Source organism: Nerophis ophidion, linkage group LG17, assembly GCF_033978795.1.
Source record: "Nerophis ophidion isolate RoL-2023_Sa linkage group LG17, RoL_Noph_v1.0, whole genome shotgun sequence".
NCBI classification, from domain to species: domain Eukaryota; kingdom Metazoa; phylum Chordata; class Actinopteri; order Syngnathiformes; family Syngnathidae; genus Nerophis; species Nerophis ophidion.
The window spans coordinates 21,930,222-21,953,281 of NC_084627.1; the positions used below are offsets into that span (position 1 = coordinate 21,930,222).

Sequence of the window (23,060 nt, forward strand, 5' to 3'; positions counted from 1 at the left end):
AGCCACCTTGCATAACAGTGACAACCAGAGACTGAGTTTGGGAAACCCTGCTGCATGAAGTGCGGCTGCAAACGGACAGTGCAGTCTTTCGAAAGTAGTCTGTGTGAAGCTTCAAACCAAATGTAATATGTCAAAAGACTACGAGAGATTGTCACTCATATAAACCTGCTGCTGGTCAGTGCAGGACTTTTTTGGAATGTGCACGTGGGACAAAATAATCAGTAAAGTCATGTTCACATTCAGGGGTTAGGCTCTCATTTGTTGTGCCCCCCCACCCCAAGAGACTTGATGAGTGGTGAGAAAAGGAGGACTGGGACTGTGGAATAATCCATGTTGCAATACTTGATACTCCAACAAGTGATATACAAATGATAATATGAATAAAAATGCATTAAATCAAATCAATGACTACTTTATTCTGTCTTCTTAACATATTCCTGATGTGGGAGTGTTGTGTAAAAATAAACATGTTGTGTTTCCCATAATCATCTTCAATTAGAAGCTTCATTACAACAAACATATATATTTTTATTTTTTATTTTTTATGTTAAACATCTTAAAATATAAATGTGCAAATGAAAAGTAGGAGGGGTGAAAGGGAATAATTGTCCAATACAAAAACTTTGCTCTATATATTTTACTGTTTTGTTTTTATCAGGAAAAAAATTAAAGACTTGTGTTTTTCATTCTCTAAAAAAATAAAGAGAAAAATATTGATTGTGCATTACTATTCATATTCATTTTTCAGAATGGTAATTTGTCATATTTTCAAAATAATTTGATACCCAAACATTATAATATTGTATGTAGTTACTGTAGTTATTTTAATAGAATGATAATTCCTATATTTTTTGCATTAAAACAGTGCTTATTTGGATATTTTAACTATCATATAGCAATCAACAGCTGTTATGTCATGTGACTTTATTAAAAAAAAAAAGGGGTATTTTTACTTCTGCTTAAAAAGGATCTGAAATAGCTCACTATACTGAAATGCTTTTTTCATAATATTGAAATAATAGCTGAATAATTTAGTATGGATGATAAAAGAAAGAAGCTGTAAAACCGAGGATAAAATACAACATTTACACATAATATTTTCATGAACAATTTATAAACAAATACATTAATAAGGACAAATAATTTTTATAGTGTTTATTTTAAACAAAATATTAAAATTAGTTGAAATAGCTTACTATATTTAAGTGCATATTTTAAAATAGCTGAATAAAAATAAATAAAAAATCCATAAATTTAGAATTGATTTTAAAACATGGCTGTTTGTTTTTAAAGCTTTGCATGGACTGGCACCTCAGTATATCTCGGACCTCATCCAAATTTACAATCCTGAGCGCGTTCTGAGGTCCGAGAGCCAGCTCCAGCTCGTGGTGCCCAAGACCAGACTTAAAACCAGGGGAGACAGGGCCTTCTCTGTGGTCGGCCTTAAGCTCTGGAACACTCTGCCCCTCCATGTTAGAACTGCTCCCACAGTGGAGTGTTTTAAGTCTCGTCTTAAGACCCACTTTTAGTCTTTGGGTTTTAACTCTACGTGAGTTGTGTGGTCCTCTGTGTTTTCTCTGTTTTATGTTTTTTAATTTTGATTTCTATTTATTGTTTTAAATGGTTTTACCCTTTAAAATCCATCCATCCATCCATCTTCTTCCGTTTATCCGAGGTCGGGTCGCGGGGGCAACAGCCTAAGCAGGGAAACCCAGACTTCCCTTTCCCCAGCCACTTCGTCTAGCTCTTCCCGGGGGATCCCGAGGCGTTCCCAAGCCAGCCGGGAGACATAGTCTTCCCAACGTGTCCTGGGTCTTCCCGTGGTCTCCTACCGGTTGGACGTGCCCTAAACACCTCCCTAGGGAGGCGTTCGGGTGGCATTCTGACCAGATGCCCGAACAACCTCATCTGGCTCCTCTCGATGTGGAGGAGCAGAGGCTTTACTTTGAGTTCCCCCCCGGATGGCAGAGCTTCTCACCCTATCTCTAAGGGAGAGCCCCGCCACCCGGCGGAGGAAACTCATTTCGGCCGCTTGTACCCGTGATCTTATCCTTTCGGTCATGACCCAAAGCTCATGACCATAGGTGAGGATGGGAACGTAGATCGACCGGTAAATTGAGAGCTTTGCCTTCCGGCTCAGCTCCTTCTTCACCACAACGGATCGGTACAACGTCCGCATTACTGAAGACTCCGCACCGATCCGCCTGTGGATCTCACGATCCACTCTTCCCTCACTCGTGAACAAGACTCCTAGGTACTTGAACTCCTCCACTTGGGGCAGGGTCTCCTCCCCAACCCGGAGATGGCACTCCGCCCTTTTCCGGGCGAGAACCATGGACTCGGACTTGGAGGTGCTGATTCTCATTCCGGTCGCTTCACACTCGGCTGCAAACTGATCTAGTGAGAGCTGAAGATCCCGGTCAGATGAAGCCATCAGGACCACATCATCTGCAAAAAGCAGAGACCTAATCCTGCGGTCACCAAACCGGAACCCCTCAACGCCTTGACTGCGCCTAGAAATTCTGTCCATAATAGTTATGAACAGAATCGGTGACAAAGGACAGCCTTGGCAGAGTCCAACCCTCACTGAAAATGTGTTCGACTTACTGCCGGCAATGCGGACCAAGCTCTGGCACTGATCGTACAGGGAGCGGACCGCCACAATAAGACAGTCCGATACCCCATACTCTCTGAGCACTCCCCACAGGACTTCCCGAGGGACACGGTCGAATGCCTTCTCCAAGTCCACAAAGCACATGTAGACTGGTTGGGCAAACTCCCATGCACCCTCAAGAACCCTGCCGAGAGTATAGAGCTGGTCCACAGTTCCACGACCAGGACAAAAACCACACTGTTCCTCGTGAATCCGAGGTTCGACTATCCGGCGTAGCCTCCTCTCCAGTACACCTGAATAAACCTTACCGGGAAGGCTGAGGAGTGTGATCCCACGATAGTTGGAACACACCCTCCGGTCCCCCTTCTTAAAGAGAGAGACCACCACCCCGGTCTGCCAATCCAGAGGTACCGCCCCCGATGTCCACGCGATGCTGCAGAGTCTTGTCAACCAAGACAGACCCACAGCATCCAGAGCCTTAAGGAACTCCGGGCGGATCTTGTCCACCCCTGGGGCCTTGCCACCGAGGAGCTTTTTAACTACCTTAGCAACCTCAGCCCCGGAAATAGGAGAGTCCACCACAGATTCCCCAGGCACTGCTTCCTCATAGGAAGACGTGTTGGTGGGATTGAGGAGGTCTTCAAAGTATTCCTTCCGCCTATCCACAACATCCGCAGTTGAGGTCAGCAGAACACCATCTGCACCATACACGGTGTTGATAGTGCACTGCTTCCCCTTCCTGAGGCGGCGGACGGTGGTCCAGAATCGCTTCGAAGCCGTCCGGAAGTCATTTTCCATGGCCCTTTAAAATCGCTTTTAATCATATCTATTTATTTTTTTAAATTATTTTTATATTGGTGTTATTTTCTATTCAGTCATTGGTGGAGCTAAGGATATTTGAATATTGTTTTCAGTATTGTTGTGCAGCACTTTGGAAACATTTATGTTGTTTAAATGTGCTATACAAATAAAGTGGGTTGATTGGATTGAAAATCAAGAAAAAAATTAACTTATGAAATATTTTCTTGAATGAAAATGTAAGTAATGTAAATTTTAAACATCATTATTTAACTATATTACATCACACCCATAGTGCTTTTCTGTGTACTCAAATGTGCTGGGACAGAGAAACATATTATTAATTATTTCAGAATATTAGTAAACTATCTTATATATTTTTTAACAATTTAATATTTTATGTATTTAAGTAATCATTTTAATATGATGATTAGTGCTATCATATTATTAGCATTAAAGCAGTTACTATTTTCAATCGTAGCATAAAAGCAAAACAAATCAAATGGAGATTCAAGCTTTCTATTATATAACAATAATAACCCATACATTCTACTCAGCAGGCTAGGGGTTAGAGTGTCCGCCCTGAGATCGATAGGTTGTGAGTTCAAACCCCAGCCGAGTCATACCAAAGACTTTAAAAACTTGAGCCATTACCTCCCTGCTTGGCACTCAGCATCAAGGGTTGGAATTGGGGTTTAAATCATCAAAAATGATTCCCGGGCGCGGCCACCGCTGCTGCTCACTGCTCCCCTCACTTTCCAGGGGTTGATCAAGGGTGATGGGTCAAATGCAGAAAATAATTTTGCCACTCCTAGTGTGTGTGTGACAATTATTGGTACTTTAAATTTAACTTTTTAACATCCATTTCCTACCGGAGGGGGTTGCTAGAGCCTATGCCATCAATTAATGTTATTATTCCAAAATATAATTTTTTTTGCACTTTCTTGCAATCACCACACAACAGCACATCTTCATCCAAGATCAAAGATTCTGTTTATTTTCAATCACATACATGTATTGTTTTTTTTTGTTTTGTTTTTTTTACATACACAGTTCCTTTAAAATGTGTTTGGAGTAACAGCTCTCCTGTTTTACTTTTCTTATGTCACGTTTTAATCAGTTGCGGTGGTTTCGGACTTTATTTTTGCCTGAAACTTTTCGAGATCAGCGGGCAAGTCGAAGAATCGTGGAAACAGCAGAAAGTAAAAGAAGAAGAAAATGGGTGAAAGTGGGAGAGGAGACGAGCAAAACAAGGGTGGCCTTGTCGTGTCTCGCATCAGCGGGCCTCCCAGTGTCTTTATTGCATCCATGGCTGCTTGGTATTTACAGAAACGTGAGTCCACTTCCTCAAAGAAATACTTGAAAAGTGATCATCTTGAAAGTAAAAACATCAAATCGTTTTATTTCAGGACACGTCGTGTTGACTCGCTGCTTTATTTCAAATCAAGTTGAAATGATTGGCTCCATCTGTACATTCACTTGACAGCTGTTTGTGTTTTAAAGCAGGGGTGGGAACTTTTTTTTTGACATTTTAACACCAGTTGCAGGTTTCATGTAACATTTTGTATTTTTTTTTAATAATATATCTAATATTTGACATATTTGACCAATTACATGGCTGGACAGAAAAAAAAATACTAAGAAGTTAAATGTGTGACTCTGGTAAATTCCCATAATAATGTGAATAAGTATGTTATTTGATTGATGAAGAATATTAAAAATGTGATGAAATTGTTATATAAAATATAAATATTTTATATTTTGGGGGCTTCAAGTTCATATGAGGTCTATGGGTCAAATTTTCTGGTGAGCAACACAAGGTTTCCTACCCCGGCTTTAAAACATTATATACAACAAAATGAAATATTTCAAAGAAAAAAATATTTTTAATACATTGAATGTAAGTGTCTGGATCAGGGGTGTCAAACTCATTTTAGATCGGGGGCCACATGGAGAAAAATCAACCCCAAAGTGGGCCAGACTGGTGAAATCACAGCACAAAAACTTAAAAACAAAGACAACTTCTGATTGTTTTCTTTGTTTAGAAATAGGACAAGTCATAATGTTGTTGGGGTTTTCTTTTACACTTACATATTGCGGTTAATAGTACTCTTTCTCTTTTTGTCCTTATTTATATTTCCTGAATAAGGAAATATAAAAAAATAAAAAATAAAAAAATAAAATAAAAATATTTCCTAAATAAATTATGTGATCATGTTCATCAGTCAACTCATTGGTGTTCATTTTCAATCTATCAAGATAAAAAATTATATCAAAATCAAATTACAGGATGTTATTTATGTAGTTTGATGTACTAACATCATGTAGTTTATTTTGTACATATGTAGCATCATCTACAAAGATACAAAGAATTGCTATTGCGACATCTAGTGGACACATTTAGAACATCAGTTTCTTTCATTCAAAAATTTCAGCAAAATTTCATAGTTGGGGAACTCATCCCGTGGGCCGGTTAAAAATTGTCCGCGGACCTGATCCGGCCCCCGGGCCGTAGGTTTGACACCCCTGGCGCAGATGTTACTTGTACATTTATTGTTGTTTTTAATAAATTAAAATAATCAAATATGAACAAAATAATTCAATGTAAACAAATTGATAAAATGATTATCGGCCTTTTGTGGCACATTCTTGGAATTAAATAAAACATTTACAAATGAGGTGTCGATTTTATTTCATGACCCCTCTCCCCACGCCCCAAAACAAAATGATGAATCAACATAAAAAAAAAACTAAAAAAATCCATATATGCACTAAGGACCAAAAGATAGAATAGGAAAGTTGTTGGAAAAAGTCCTTCAGAGTGCAACACGTGTGTTTGCGTCACAAGAAGAGTCTCAGACAACATTGGTCAACAGAAGTCAAAGTTGCACCCTGTTTGAAGAAAGAGACAAAACATTGCCCTGACCGGACCCTGAACGCAACACCGAGCTTTATTCACCCTCCCCCTGTAGGCCCTCCGGGGTACTGCAGGTGGGTTATCCCATACTGTCGCCATGGTGCATCCATCCATTTTCTACCGCTTATTCCCTTTTGGGCTCGCGGGGGGTGCTGGTGCCTATCTCAGCTTCAATCGGGCGGAAGGCGGAGTACACCCTGGACAAGTCGCCACCTCATCGCAAATGTTTGTTTATTTTTGTTTGGAAAAGGGGCTGGTGGGAAGATATTTTGGACGTTCTGCGTTAAGACTATTGCCCGTTTGAAATACACACGTTTAAATTGTCAAGCCATGCGACGAGAGGTGAACAATTGTCAACTATTCCGATTTGTCCTTTTAAGGCAAAAGAAGCCACGCGACGTGTGCAGGTTCAAACACGACAACCTAGCAGAAGGCACTTGCCATCCCACCGTGACGTAAATCTGTGCTAAAGTCTTGGCCACCATTAGCTTGTTTGTCGTGTCAACTAAAACATCACATTGAAATCCTCGGGTAAGAGGAGGAGGGGGGGGGGGGGGGGGTAAATCATTTCGCAATGCAGTCTGCTGAAAATGGTGGAAAGCGCCACTCGACATAGCAACGTTGGAATTGCCACAAAACACATTTTAAAATATTCAACACTACTGCCATCTGGCGACTGAATCAAATGGTGCACCCCCTTAATTCGTCATGTTTCATGTGTCAGGTCAACCGTGATGAATCCCTTTCCTGCTGTATATGATTGGGGTTTACTGTCTGAGGAAATTGTGAGTCCTCTATTTGACAAGAACGCTCTTAAGTTTTTAAGGTCTCGCGAGTGCGCTGCGGTTTTAGGGACAATTTGAAACGACAGGTTGGTTTGATTAGCAGATGTACATGTCCAGTTTACGCTGTGGTACATGTGAAGTACTACAACGGGCTGCACATGATGCCTTCAGGGACGTACACAGCGTAGTACTTGTGGACGGTGCATGTCTCGTCAAAGCCATGTTCTGCTGGGAAATGTTTGCGACAGCGCCCTCTGCTGTATTGATAGCTGAAGCGCTCTTTTGTTTGTCGTAGTTACCATAGAAAAATGCACAACGTAGGCTGACCATCAATATTGTAGCTATTGTAGCTGCAAGGGATTCTGGGTATTTGTTCTTTTTTGTTTATGTTGTGTTACGGTGCGGATGTTCTCCCGAAACGTGTTTGTCATTCTTGTTTGGTGCGGGTTCACAGTGTGGCGCGTATTTGTAACAGTGTTAAAGTTGTTTATACGGCCATCCTCAGTGTGACCTGTATGGCTGTTGACCAAGTATGCCTTGATTACCAGTCAATTCACTTTCTCACCTTGTCTGCCCCTCCCCCCTCACAAATTCTGCTGCATGCGCACACCTTCACAATTTGTTATGTTGTTTATTCCTTCTTAACCCTGTACGGACATTGAAAATACCGGCAACCCCGACTCAAACCGCTGGACGTTTAAGTTATTTAAGACTCCCCGCCCGGACAACCCCGCGAAAGAGTACATGTCCGGGAAAAGAGGTCAGTCTAGCACAAAGGAGAGTATTAACGACACAAAAACAAAGCCAGTGGTGGACAAATACTTTTGCATGGCGGTTAAAACTTCCTGTTCCCCGTTTGCTCGCACCTCGACCTAAAACCGAGTTCTGTGTCGTTTACAGTTTAGCTGAAATGAGACCGTGCCCCCAAAAAAAGGCAATATTTTGCAGGAATCAGGCATTTTTTCAACTCCGACTCAGCTCAGACCTGTCATTGTGTGTTGGCTGATATTGACACATGTTTAGGATATAGTGACTCTTCCCAAATGTCAGTCTTCATGCATCGACTGGCGAGAGCGGCGCAGGTGACCAAGGTGCAATAATTGTCTAGAATACTACAAAAATAAGACAGAAAAATAAGAAGCTTCCAGCGAACATTACTGGCCGTTAGTCCCGCTTTGCGTGTCTTTCAGCTGTACATATTTACAATAGCTGCGCTTAAACACACGCTCACACACACACGTGCACACGCACACACACACACACACACACACACACACACACACACACACACAGGTTGGTTAGGGGTTCTACTGCCACAGAGAGGTCACGTGACAGGGTAGGAGTCACATGGTTTGATAAAGGAAGGAGAACGTTAAAAGCGGCGCACCTTGCCACAAAGAGTTTAAATCAGGGGGGCCCAGAATCCGGGCCAAGAGGCCATTTGTGGCACGAGGTTTGTTTTCTTAATGGGCCTGCGGTGTCGTCTACAGTGAAAAATTTGACATGAAAGAAACCTACCAAAAACAAGGTAAAAAGTAAAAAGAAATTGTTGATTTTTTTTTTTTGTATTATTACAGAGATTGTAGCGTTTAAATCAGGGGTGTCCAAAGTGCGGCAAGGAACTTGTTTTTTTATGGGCCTGCAGATTTTATAAGACATTTACAACATAGTGAGAGATGTTTAAATGTTGATCATGTTAATGATAATACAGGCACTGCTGTGTTTGAAACAGGTGTTTAAAAAGTGTGGCCATTATCTTGTTTTTATGGGCCTGCGACTCATTCTTAAATCAAAATTTTAACAAAATAAAAACAACTTAAACAGGGCAAGTAGTAGAGCAAAAATGTTGACAAAAAAAACTGGAGCATTTAAATCAGAGGTGTCCAAAGTGAGGCACAAAAGTTGTTTTTTATGGGCCTGCGGACAAGCTACAATTAAAACTTTTATATAATAGAAACCTACCAAAAACAAGGTAGGAAGTAAAAAGAAACAGCGGAATATTTTTTTGTATTAATACAGAGACTGTAGCATTTAAATCAGGGGTGTCCAAAGTCAGGCACAAAATTTGTTTTTATGGGCCTGCGGTGCATCTACAATGAAAACTTTGACATAAAAGAAACCTACCAAAAACAAGGTAGAAATGAAAAAAAAAACAGTTGATAAGAAGTAAAAAGAATCAGTTGATTAATTGTTTGTATCAATACAGAGCCTGGAGTGTTTCAATCAGGGGTGTCCAAAGTGCAGCAAGGAAATCGTTTTTTTATGGGCCTGCAGATTTTATAGGACGATTACAACGTAGTGAGAGATGTTTAAATGTTGATAATGTTAATGATAACACAGGGACTGCTGTGTTTGAAACAGGTGTTTAAAAAGTGTGCCCATTATCTTGTTTTTATGGGCCTGTGACTCATTCTAAAATGAAAATTTTACCAAAAAATAAATAAAGCGGGGCAAGAAGTAAAGTTGACATTTTGACAAAACAAACTGGAGCGTTTAAATCAGGGGTGTCCAAAGTGAGGCACAAAACTTGTTTTTTTATGGGCCTGTGTTATTATAGAAAAATGGCAAGGTAATGAGAGAATGTTTAAATGTTAATAATGTTAATGATAATGCAAAGACTGAAGAGTTTGAACTGCGTGTTTACGACCCATTAGCTTGTTTTGTTTTTTTATGGGCCTGCTTATTAATGAAAAAAGGAAAACCCTATTAACGGTAAGAGAAAAAAACAAGGCTCAACGAAATGAGAAAACTTTCAAATGGTAATAAAAATATGGACTACAGCGGTCAGTGTTAGGCAATTTGCAGACATCAGCTTGTTTTGTATAGGCCTGCAAATCATTGTGGAATTAAAATTCTACAAATAATTACATAAAAAAGTTTGAAAAGATGATTAGAAGTAGAAATATTGGTAATAATAAAGAGATTGGAGCGTTTTGATCATCCATCCATCCATTTTCTACCGCCTGTCCCTTTTTGGGGTCGCGGGATGGGGGTGCAGGAGCCTATCTCAGCTTCATTTGGGCGGAAGGCGGGGTACACCCTGGATAAGTCGCGATCTCATCGCAGCCGTTTTGATCATGGGTTTTCAAAGTGAGGCCCTCAGCTTGTTTTTTTAAGGGCCTGCAAAAATTTACATATACTGTATGTAAAAAAAAGGTTGGAAGCAATAAGTAAAAGTTGAAATATTGCTAATAATACAAAGATTGGAGCGTTTTAATCAAAGTAAGACCCTCAGCTTGTTTTTTATGGGCCTGTGTCATATTTTAGAAATAAACCAGAAACAGCTGGGAATGAGATCTTAGCATATAGGTTGCTTTTGGCCTGTTTGCAAAATGTAAATGCAAATGTAAATGTATCGAAATGGCCCTGGCATGTTTTTTTGTCATCATTTTTTTTGAACCTCCACCAGGTGATGTTACCATCGAGGTTTGTCAATTAGTTTGTTTGTTGGCAGGATGAAACAAAAATCGATAAGCGTATTTTAAAAGGGAACATTATCATAATTTCGGAAGGGTTAAAACCAAATAAAATCAGTTCCCAGTGGCTTATTTTATTTTTCAAAGTTTTTTTCAAAATTTTACCCATCATGGAATATCCCGAAAAAAGGTTTTAAAGTGCCGCTATCTGTGAAGTTACCGTCCATTTTCCTATGACGTCATCCAGTGATGCCAATACAAACAAAAGGCGGATAGCACAGCAAGATACAGGGACATTAGCTAAGATTCAGACTCGGATTTCAGCGGCTGAAGCGATTCAACAGATTAAACGTGTATTGAAACGGATGGGACTCTCGCTGCTGTGTTGGATCCGCTTTGGACTGGACTCTTGCGACTGTGTTGGATTCATTATGGATTGAACTTTCACAGTATCATGTTAGACCTGCTCGACATCCATTGCTTTCCTCCTCTCCAAGGTTCTCATAGTCATCATTGTCACCGACGTCCCACTGGGTGTGAGTTTTCCTTGCCCTTATGTGGGCCTACCGAGGATGTCGTAGTGGTTTGGCAAGCCCTTTGAGACACTAGTGATTTAGGGCTATATAAGTAAACATTGATTGATTGAAATATTGATGGTTGGAGTATGGAAGCAAATAGCGAAAACGAAATTGAAGAAGAAACTGAAGCTATTGAGCGAATAGCTATTGACGCTATTCGGCGATCGCCTTCTAACCAACGATTGACTGTCGCAGGGTATCCATATATCTCTGTGCCATGTCTGCCTTAGCATCGCCGGTAAAATGTGCAGGAGCAACTTAAATCCGTCGATTGGTAAGTGTTTGTTTGGCATTAAATGTGAGTGGAGGGAAACTCTGGATGCAAATATAGCTACAAATATACATACAGCTAGCCTAAATAGCATGTTAGCATGGATTAGCTGGCAGTCATGCCGCGACCAAATATGTCTGATTGGCACATAAGTCAATAACATCAACAAAACTCACCTTTGTGATTTCGTTGACTTTATCGTTGGAAATGCATCTGCAGGATATCCATACATCTCTGTGCCATGTCTGCCTTAGAATCGCCGATAAAATGTGCAGACCAAACGATCGGGACTTTCGCATCTTGTGACACTGGAGCAATTTAAATCCGTCGATTGGTAAATGTTTGTTTGGTATTAAATGTGGGTGGAGGGAAAGGCTGGATGCAAATATAGCTACAAATGTACATACAGCTAGCCTAAATAGCATGTTAGCATCGATTAGCATGCCGTGCTAATCGATGCACACTCCACGTAAGACAACTTGAATCCGTCCCTGATCGTGTTGTGACACCCTCCGACAACACACTGACGAGGCTTGATGTCTCCAAGGTACGGAAAACAGTCGAAAAAATGGAAAATAACAGAGCTGATTTGACTTGGTGTTTGTAATGTGTTTGAAAAAATGGTGGATTGACCCGTTTGACGTCACATAGGTATTATTCGCTCCGAGTGCGAATAATAGAAAAGCGTTTAATTCATCAAAATTCGCCCATTTAGACTTCGGAAATCGGTTAAAAAATACATATGGTCTTTTTTAGGCAACATCAAGGTATACATTGACCCTTACATAGGTCTGGTGATAATGTTCCCCTTTAAAGAAAACTTTCAGGAACTGTCAGAGACAAACAGCGGTGATATACGACAAGAGGGTTCACTGGTCTATTGTGGAAAAGGTTTGGGCACCCTTGATTTAAACGCTATTTCTGTCCTGGGTTGTGTCGGTGTGTCTCGCAGCCAGTCTAAAGCATTGGGGCGCCATATAGGAGTATAAGCAAAGCAACTAGAGGATATATCTGTTCACTTTAAATACCGATGTTGTTACTAGCATGACAACGCGCAGGCTTCATCGTTTCATATTGATTGTTTCACCTCTTTTCTTTTTTCGTTTTGTTTTAGTTTAAGAGACGCTCTCCCCTTTATCCTTTCTCTAATGCCGGAAGAAGGCGGGGTTGCGCAGGCAGGCGGCTAGTCACCTGCAGCACCCCAAGGGTCCCGCCGAGGTCTCCAGGCTGCTGTCGGTGTCTGAGGCCAGGGTCTGGTCGGTGGACATGGACGAGATGTCGTTGATGGACGAGGACGGAGGGAGGCTCTCGCTGCTGTTCACGGCTGCACCTGCGCTAAGGGAATGAACAGCGGCGGGGGGGTTACAACACACCAGAGTTAAGATTTTTGCAATTGTGCGCACATGAAAGGGTAAAAAAAGCACACGGCATGGTCATGACGGGGACAAGGACTTCTTGATGACTTGGGTCCAGGGGGTTCAAGAATAAAGTAAGACAGATCCTTGGAAAAATACATTGTACTAATACCAAGGGGCGGCAGCAGTATCGAGAATGATATTTTTTTGTTTATTTTTGCAAGTACCTCTGTTGTTGCTTATTCTGTAATATTTAAATATATTCATATAGATTAGAAGTTCAGGTAACACATTATTGAGTTGAGTTGAGTTTGAGTTTAATTCGAACAATAATGTATACATCACAATTTCCAGTTTCTCTTTTAAAGACGTTCGAAAAGAATTAGGTTTATGCACTCAGATAAATCATAGGAGGGTTTTAATCCTGTTTAAAAAAACATTTGGTACTATTGAATCTATTTTGCTCAAACAATTCTATGTAACAAAATGTAATAATTACATTATTTTGCTGATATTAGACTTAGACAAACTTTATTGATCCACAAGAAAATTGTTCCACACAGTATCTCAGTTACAAGGGATGGAAAGGATAAGGATGGAAGGGATAACGCAGTTTTAAAGTAGACTAAAAATGTATTATAGTAGCGATATAAAATAGAACCTATATGTAATATTTACGTACAAACCCCGTTTCCATATGAGTTGGGAAATTGTGTTAGATGTAAATATAAACGGAATACAATGATTTGCAAATACTTTTCAACCCATATTCAGTTAAAAGCGCTACAAAGACAAGCTATTTGATGTTCAAACTCATAAAATTTATTTTTTTATTGCACATAATAATTAACTTAGAATTTAATGGCTGCAACACGTGACAAAGTAGTTGGGAAAGGGCATGTTCACCACCATATTACATCACCTTTTCTTTTAACAACACTCAAACGTTTGGGAACTGAGGAAACTAATTGTTGAAACTTTGAAAGTGGAATTCTTTTCCATTCTTGTTTTATGTAGAGATTCAGTCCTTCAACAGTCCGGGGTCTCCGCTGTCATATTTTACGCTTCATAATGCGCCACACATTTTCGATGGGGGACAGGTCTGGACTACAGGCGGGCCAGGAAAGTACCCGCACTCTTTTACTACGAAACCACGCTGTTGTAACATGTGGCTTGGCATTGTCTAGCTGAAATAGGGCAGGGGCGTCCATGATAACGTTGCTTGGATGACAACATATGTTGTTCCAAAACCTGTATTTACCTTTCAGCATTAATGGTGCCTTCACAGATGTGTAAGTTACCCATGCCTTGGGCACTAATGCACCCCTATACCATCAAAGATGCTCGCTTTTTAACTTTGCGCCTATAACAATCCGGATGGTTCTTTTCCTCTTTGTTCCGGACGACACCACGTCCACAGTTTCCAAATATTATTTAAAATGTGGACTCGTCAGACCACAGAACACTTCTCCACTTTGCATCAGTCCATCTTATATGAGCTCGGCCCCAGCCAAGCCAGCGGTGTTCCTTGGTGTTGTTGATCAATGGGTTTTGCTTTGCATAGCAGAGTTTTAACTTGCACTTACAGATGTAGCGACCAACTGCAGTTACTGACAGTGGTTTTATGAAGTGTTCCTGAGCCCATGTGGTGATATCCTTTACGCACTGATGTCCGTTTAGCTCGTTGAGAAATGTTGTTCTTAAACTGTTTGATAATTTGCTTACAAATTGGTGACCATCACCCCATCCTTGTTTGTGAATTACTTAGCATTTCATGGAAGCTGCTTGTATACCCAATCATGGCACCCAATTAGCCTGCACACCTGTGGGATGTTCCAAATAAGTGTTTGATGAGCATTCCTCAACTTTATCAGTATTTATTGCCACTTTTCTCAACTTCTTTGTCACAGTTTGCTGGCATCAAATTCTAAAGTTAGTGATTATTTGAAAAAAAAAAAAACGTTAATCAGTTTGAACATCAAATATGTTGTCTTTGTAGCATATTTAACTGAATATGGGTTGAAAATGATTTGCAAATCATTGTAATCCATTTATATTTACATCTAACACAATTTCCCAACTCATATGGAAACAGGGTTTGTATTATAGTATATTATTGTGGAGGGAGAGGGGGAGTGGCCTGCGGACCTGCAGCGAAACAGTGTGTGCCAGGACCGGCTTCGAGATCAGGGACAGGTGCGTAATCACCTGTCGCTCTGTTAAAGGCAGCAGCCGGGAAGGAGAAAGGGGGCTAGATGGTGGATGACGAACATGGCTGAGAAGCACAACAAGGACAATTTATTGAAGAATAAATCATTGTTCAAAACCATGAACGCCGCTGTCATGTCCGTGGTTGGTGGTCAGAAGGTGCAAAACCTCCACAATTATATTATTGTATTATATTATATTTTATATCATAAATACAATATATTTTATATACATATTAAAATTGGCCCTAGTGAATGAATGTGAGTGTGAATGTTGTCTGTGTTGGATCTGTGATGAGGTGGTGACTTGTCCAGGGTGCACCCCAACCTTCCCACCGAATGCAGCTCAGATAGGCTCCAGCACCTACCGCGAACTGAAAAGTGACAAGCGGTATATATATAACAATATATAACTGTAACAATATATAAAATATATTGTATAATATTATAATATGCATTACATATATTATATATTGTTACATTATTTTATAAAGTTATTTCAATTGTTATATTCAGTCTTTAGGGTTAGGTTAGTTGTTCTCAAATATGCTCGTTAATCAAATTATTTGTGTTTGCCTAAAATAAACTGAGCTGTGTTTTATTCTTTATATACTCAAAAGCGACCAATTAAAAGCAAAATTTAAACTTGAAAATGTCAAGTAAAAAGTATTGCAATTAGCAATACTGGCACCCGATACACAAATGTGTCGAATCTTAACACTTAAAGTACCAAAACACCTATAAATGTTGTTTGTTCTGTTACCATTGTTTCGTATTTGTTCCACCTGCTGCCTTCGGTTGACGCGCACCTGTGTTTTGATTACTGCCTGTATTTAAGCCTGCCTTCTACCTCAGTTAGATCTTGATCCATTCTGTCACGAGGCGCACGCATATAAATATAAATGGGTTGTACTTGTATAGCGCTTTTCTAAACGGGTACTCAAGGTACTCAAAGCGCTTTGACATTACTTCCACATTTACCCATTCACACACACATTCACACACACGTTCACACACTGATGGAGGGAGCTGCCATGCAAGGCGCCAACCAGCACACATCAGGAGCAAGGATGAAGTGTCTTGCTCAGGACACAACGGACGTGACGAGGTTGGTTCCAGGTGGGATTTGAACCAGTGACCCTCGGGTTGCGCACGGCCACTCTCCCACTGCGCCACGCCGTCCCGGCATTTAATCACCCCAAGATGCACGAAGACCAGAAGGACAGGAATAACAGGTAAGAGCTTGGTTTAATGCAAAAATGAAAACACTGGTACAAAAACTGACAAAAGAAAACGCGTGCCGAATGCACGGGAAGCTAAGCTAAAACTTAGCATGGAGTCCAAGAGTCCAAAAGTTACGTGCCGAGTGCACGGGAAGCTAAGGAGGGACTTAGCACAGACCAGAATAACGTCCCGCGAGTGTTGTTTACCGCAAACAATGAACCAGCCACTATTGCTGGGTGACTGGAAACTATAAAAGGAGGAGATTAACCAAAACACCAGGTGGGAACACTAATTGCAAAACTAAGACAGGTGAGGAGAATCAGTGCCCATGGAAACCGACAGTAAACAGGGAAAGAGGGTGCACCCAGGAAACAGACTAACACGGAAAAACTAACAAACATAAATCATGCTATGACCCGGGTAACGGATCATGACAATTATGGCAAAAAAGCATGTGCCTGCTTGATAATTAAAAAAAACGGTCCCAAATTCAGCAATAAATGATATTAAGGATGGATTTTAAAATATAATTTTTCACACAGCTCTTGTATATGAACCTATTAGATGTGTAAGGTTGTTCCCAATTATGAAGCCAGTGAGTGCTTCTAGTATTCTTGTTTATGTCACAGTTCTGCAGGACTTCATTAACAGGGTATCCTCGGGGTCTTAAATAGTCTTAAAAACAAAAGTAATTTGAATTCAAGGCCTTAAAATGTTTACAATTTTCCTAAAATCTCACAAAAGGTCTTAGATACAATTTTGAATGATCTTAAAAGTCTGTTGATATATTTTTATTTAAAACATGTATAAACTTCGATCTTGCTTTTTAAATGTTTGGATTTTTGAGGATGCCAAAACGGAACTACAAAACGGAACCAAAGTAGGCTACCTGTGCTGACCCGTCAGAATTTACTCAGCACCACCAGTTAGTGTGCTGGGCGAGCAGCGTTGTGTTGTTACAGCTGAGCATAGCAGCGGAGAAAACTTAACGAAAGCCCCCAGCAAAGCAAATGACTTGCATAAGATGGATAAGTAAAAGTTCAACGATTTAGTTGGTGTTGTTTACTTGAGGTATATTGCCATCATAGTGCAGTCTAAACGTATCTATTATGTGTGACTGCCATTATATTGCAGTCTACATGTATCTCTTATGTGTGACTGCCATCATATTGCAGTTTACACGTATCTCTTATTTGTGACTGCCATCATATTGCAGTCTACGCATATCTCTTATGTGTGACTGCCATCATATTGCAGTCAACACCTATTTCTTTTGTGTGACTGCCATCATATTGCAGTCCACACGTATCTCTTATGTGTGACTGCCATCATAATGCAGTCTACACATATCTCTTATGTGTGACTGCCATCATATTGCAGTCTACACGTATCTCTCCTTTGTTACTGCCATCATATTGCAGTCCACACCTATTTTTTATGTGTGACTTCCATCATATTGCAGTCCACACGTATCTCTTATGTGTGACTGCCATCATATGGCAGTCTACACGTATCTCTTATGTGTGACTGACATCATAATGCAGTCTACACGCCTCTCTTATGTGTGACTGCCATCATATTGCAGTCCACACGTATCTCTTATGTGTGACTGCCATCATATTGCAGTCCACACGTATCTCTTATGTGTGACTGCCATCATAATGCAGTCTACACATATCTCTTATGTGTGACTGCCATCATATTGCAGTCTACACGTATCTCTCCTTTGTTACTGCCATCATATTGCAGTCCACACCTATTTTTTATGTGTGACTTCCATCATATTGCAGTCCACACGTATCTCTTATGTGTGACTGCCATCATATGGCAGTCTACACGTATCTCTTATGTGTGACTGCCATCATACTGCAGTTTACAGGTATATCTTATTTGTGACTGCCATCAAATTGCAGTCTACACGTATCTCTTATGTGTCACTGCCATCATATTGCAGTCTACACGTATCTCTTCTGTGTGACTGCCATCATATTGCAGTCTACACGTATCCCTTCTTTGTGACTGCCATCATATTGCGGTCGACACATATCTCTTATGTGTGACTGCCATCATATTGCAGTTTACACGTATTTCTTCTGTGTGACTGCCATCATATTGCAGTCAACACATATCTCTTATGTGTGACTGCCATCTGCTGGTCAGACTTATCATTACACCATGTACCAAATACAATTGCTTTGAGGTTGGTAAGCAAAACCAGAATTATTCCGTACATTTGAGAAAATGAAATGATTTGTAGTGTGCCTTAATATACGGTACTTCCAATTCATTCTGGAGCTCTGATTTTACTTTGTCGTTCTATTTTGTGTCCGTATGGATGTGAAATGGTCTTAAATTATATTTTCAAGATGGTCATTAAAATGTCTTAAAAAGTCTTTAATTTGACATGCTGAAACCTGCAGAGATGCTGATTAAGATCTCATCAAAAATAATGAGTGCATGAATGATTTTATTTACGACAGTCCTACATTTAACTTAAAGGCCTACTGAAATGAGATTTTCTTATTTAAACGGGGATAGCAGGTCCATTCTATGTGTCATACTTGATCATTTCGCGATATTACCATATTTTTGCTGAAAGGATTTAGTAGAGAACATCAAGTTCGCAACTTTTGGTCGCTAATAAAAAAGCCTTGCCTCTACCGGAAGTAGCAGACAATGTGCGCGTGATGTCATGGGTTGTAGGGCTCCTCACATCCTGATATTGTTTACAATCATAGCCAGCAGCAGCTAGAGCGATTCGGACCGAGAAAGCGACAATTTCCCCATTAATTTGAGCGAGGATGTAAGATTTGTGGATGAGAGAATTTAGAGTGAAGGACTACAAGAAAAAAAAAAGGCGATTGCAGTGGGAGCGTTTCAAATGTTATTAGACATATTTACTAGGATAATTCTGGAAAATCCCTTATCTGCCTATTGTGTTGCTAGTTTTTTAGTGGGATTAAATAGTACCTAAAAGTTGGGGGGGGGTGGCCACGGGTGTGTTGACGCCAGAGTCTCTGAGGGAAATCACGGCAGCTGCAGCAGGACGGAAGCTCCGCTGATGTCTCTGGTAAGAGGCGACTTATTACCACAAATTTCTCACCGAAAACTGCCGGTTGACATGTAGTCGGGATCCATGTTCGCTTGACCGCTCTGATCCATAGTAAAGCTTCATCTTCGGGAATTTTAAACAAGGAAACACCGGTTGTGTTTTTGTGGCTAAAGGCTAAAAGCTTCCCGCCTCCATCTTTCTACTTTGACTCCTCCATTATTAATTGAACAAATTGCAAAAGATTCAGCAACACAGATGTCCAGAATACTGTGTAATTATGCGATTAAAGCAGACTACTTATAACTTGGATCGGGCTGGAAAATAATGTCCGCTATAACCGGTGACGTCAAACGCACGCGTCATCATTCCGCGATGTTTACAACACGACAATTCGCGGGAAATTTAAAATTGCAATTTAGTAAACTAAAAAGGCCGTATTGGCATGTGTTGCAATGTTAATATTTCATCATTGATGTATAAACTATCAGACTGTGTGGTCGGTAGTAGTGGGTTTCAGTAGGCCTTTAATGCTTCACCCTGGTGGCACACATAGGTTACTACTAATGGAGCCTCACAGTACCCAAGTCATGCTTTGAGCACAGTACAACATACACTATCATAACAGAACACAGTAAATACATTTTGCACAGCAATTTGACCTTAGCACTTAGCCACAGTTATTCAAACATCACCAAATAGACACTAAACCACAGTCAACAGGAGACAAAGGATAACAACAAGACGATGGACGTGTGTCAAAATTGGAGGGGGTAACTCCAGTAAAGTTGTATATTAAATTGACTTACAGAGCGATTAGGCTTATGCACTGAGAGTACCTGAAGGTGAAGGTTGTCCCTTCACAACGCCATTCTTTGTTCTCTCCTCAAAATTCATCACCTCTTTGTAGATCAGCTCTGTGGACAAGGTCACAAATTGTCATTAATACTCAATATTAAGTATAACAAATAGTCAATTTTCTTCATGTTGACTATTGTTTAAAAATGCAAATAATAACTAGCACAGTACATCACACTTGTATAGTACTTATCTGGGATAAACAATCAATAAATAGTCTCAAATAGTGTGCTATAGGTAAATACATATTGTATGATAATATATTACATTTATACTGAAAATTATTCAATGATTCGGTTTAAATGAATGAATCATGAAAAAATACAAATACAAATATTTTCATGAATAACAATAACAATGTGCATTTTAACATAATTGTTAAACTATGATACGTTACACACTGGGTACTCAAAGGTGCAGGGGTACACGATAAGATAGAGATAAAATTGGATTAAAAATACGTACATATTATATATTTGTAAGCATAAAATAACATTAAATTGACCTTGTTTATAATACCAATTCAATTATAGCTACAAAATACAAGAAAAGAGAACATAAGAACACTACTATCCATCCATCCATCCATTTTCTACCACTTATTCCCTTTGGGGTCGTGCGGGGCGCTGGTGCCTATCTCAGCTACAATCGGGCAGGAGGCGGCGTACACCCTGGACAAGTCTTCACCTCATCGCAGGGCGTTATTATCATTATTATCATTATCCATCCATCCATCCATTTTCTACCGCTTATTCCCTTTTGGGGTCGCGGGGGGCTCTGGCGCCTATCTCAGCTACAATCGGGCGGAAGGCGGAGTACACCCTGGACAAGTCGCCACCTCATCCCAGGGCGTGACCTAGAGAGTAGAGCAGACACGCCAGCAACTTGAGGGTTCCAGGTTTGATTCCGGCTTCCCCCTCCCTAGTGTCTGCCGCTTTGTATCTGGGCAAGACGCTTTACCCACAGCACCACCGACACTTGTTTAAATGTAGCTGAAAAATGTAGATAATGGGTTTCACAATGTAAAGCGTTTTGAGTCTCTCGAGAGAAAAAGCGCTATACTTGTATAAATGTAATTCACTTCACTTATCGATAAAAGGTATTCAATTAGTATAAATTAACATGATAAAATATTTTTTTAAATAAAAGATTCAACATGGTAATTTAATATATTAATGGTTGAAATAGTCCATACATCCTTCCATTTTCTACCGCTTGTCCCTTTCGGGGTCGCGGGGGGCGCTGGAGCCTATCTCAGCTGCAACCGGGCGGAAGGCGGGATACACCCTGGTCAAGTCGCCACCTCATCGCAGGGCCAACAAAGATAGACAGACAACATTCACACTCACATTCACACACTAGGGACCATTTAGTGTTGCCAATCAACCTATCCCCAGGTGCATGTCATTGGAAGTGGGAGGAAGCCGGAGTACCCGGAGGGAACCCACTCAGTCACGGGGCGAACATACAAACTCCAAACAGAAAGATCCCGAGCCCGGGATTGAACTCAGGACTACTCAGGACCTTCGTATTGTGAGGCACATGCACTAACCTCTGTACCACTGTGCTGGTTGAAATAGTAATTAAAATAGATATTTTGCATCTTGCATAGGCTGCAGCTTACCTGTGACCATACTTGCCAACCCTCCCGGATTTTCCGGGAGACTCCCGAAATTCAGTGTCCCGCCCAAAAACCTCCCGGAAGAAATGTCCGTCCGAAAATCTCCCGAAATTCAGCTGGAACTGGAGGCCACGCCCCCTCCAGCTCAAACATGCACATTTCGAAGGAGGATTGCAGGCGGATCTGATGGCATTTAAAGTCATTTTTAAAAACGACTGCTAATCCTCCTCCTTTTCAACTGGACGACCGCGGAGAATTAAAGTAGGAACACTCCGGAGGCAGAAGTTCATCAAGAGGGTCGGACTCACCGGCTCTCAGCCATTTTTCCGTCACACAGAGGAAGTCAAGTCCGCGGGAAGTGAAGAAATCCTTCAGGATAAATGTTTTGCTTGTCAAAGATCTTGCGTTCACAAGACCGAACCTGGCGGGGGCCAGCACGTCCTAGGGCGCAGCTCATCCAGGTGGGGCCCGACACACAGCCCACAGGTGGCGGGGGAGAGGAGCCACGAGGCGGGAAAGGAAGGCAGGAATCCGGCCAGGTGAAAAAGCTGACTGGGACGTCGAAAAACCAACGTCGAAGTTGATCATATCAGTGGGAGAGGGGCAAAAATCCAACAGTGTTTGGCGGTCACACACAAGCAGTGAGCTGCCAAGGACGAAAATAGACGCAAACAACACAAAAACGAACAGAGCTGACAGCGAGAGACGGCAGGGCAAAGCACATACTGGCGCCATCTTCTGGAAACTTGGAAGTGACGTTACTCAAATAGTGAAAGGTAAGTGTTGTTGTTTTTTTTAGTAACCAGCAAGCACAGTATAGTTAGTAGAACAACTGTGTTTTTTTTACTGTGTATTTGATAGGTGCTGTCTGAAATTCAACTATTTCTTTTATTTATGTATAAAAAAATAAATATATATAGCTAGAATTCACTGAAAGTTAAGTATTTCATACATACATATATGTATATATATAAAATATGTGAAATACTCGAGTTGGTGAATTGGCTGTATATATAATCTCCTCTTAACCACGCGCCCCGCCCCAACCACGCCTCTGCCCTCCTCCGACCACACCCCCCACCCCCCACCTCCCGAAATCTGAGGTCTCAAGGTTGGCAAGTATGGCCTGTGACAGTACTTAACACCATAGGCTGTTTTGTAGGAAACGGTTAGATGAATGGAAATGCTTCTTACCTTTCCATTCATCAATGGAGTGTTCTCTCTCATCAAGTTGCTTGTCATAGATCTGAGGTGGAGGCTAAAAACAAAGATAAAGAGAGCATGACATCTTTAGTGTTTGTATGTAGTCCCTCGGCTATAAAGCTAATGTTTATGCCATGACTACTATAGTTCATTTACTAAGTCCT

The 23,060-nt window shown here is 40.7% G+C and overlaps 1 protein-coding gene across 7 annotated transcripts in view; it reads right to left on the reverse strand.

The window, feature by feature from the left end:
- Window positions 1-4,382: 4,382 nt before the first annotated feature.
- The window catches only part of mapk10 (mitogen-activated protein kinase 10), an 89,013-nt gene continuing 70,335 nt past the window's right edge, over window positions 4,383-23,060 (reverse strand). For 4 of the 7 annotated variants that reach the window (XM_061876548.1, XM_061876547.1, XM_061876550.1 and 1 more), the window contains 3 exons: window positions 22,888-22,951; window positions 20,054-20,131; window positions 4,383-12,709 (listed from right to left, as the gene is read on the reverse strand). In XM_061876548.1, the coding sequence (XP_061732532.1) occupies window positions 12,567-12,709; window positions 20,054-20,131; window positions 22,888-22,951 (285 nt within the window). In that variant the 3' untranslated portion in view covers window positions 4,383-12,566. Of the gene's footprint in view, window positions 12,715-20,023; window positions 20,132-22,887; window positions 22,952-23,060 lie in introns of all 7 variants that reach the window. The other 3 variants (XM_061876551.1, XM_061876553.1, XM_061876552.1) reach the window with 3 other exon arrangements.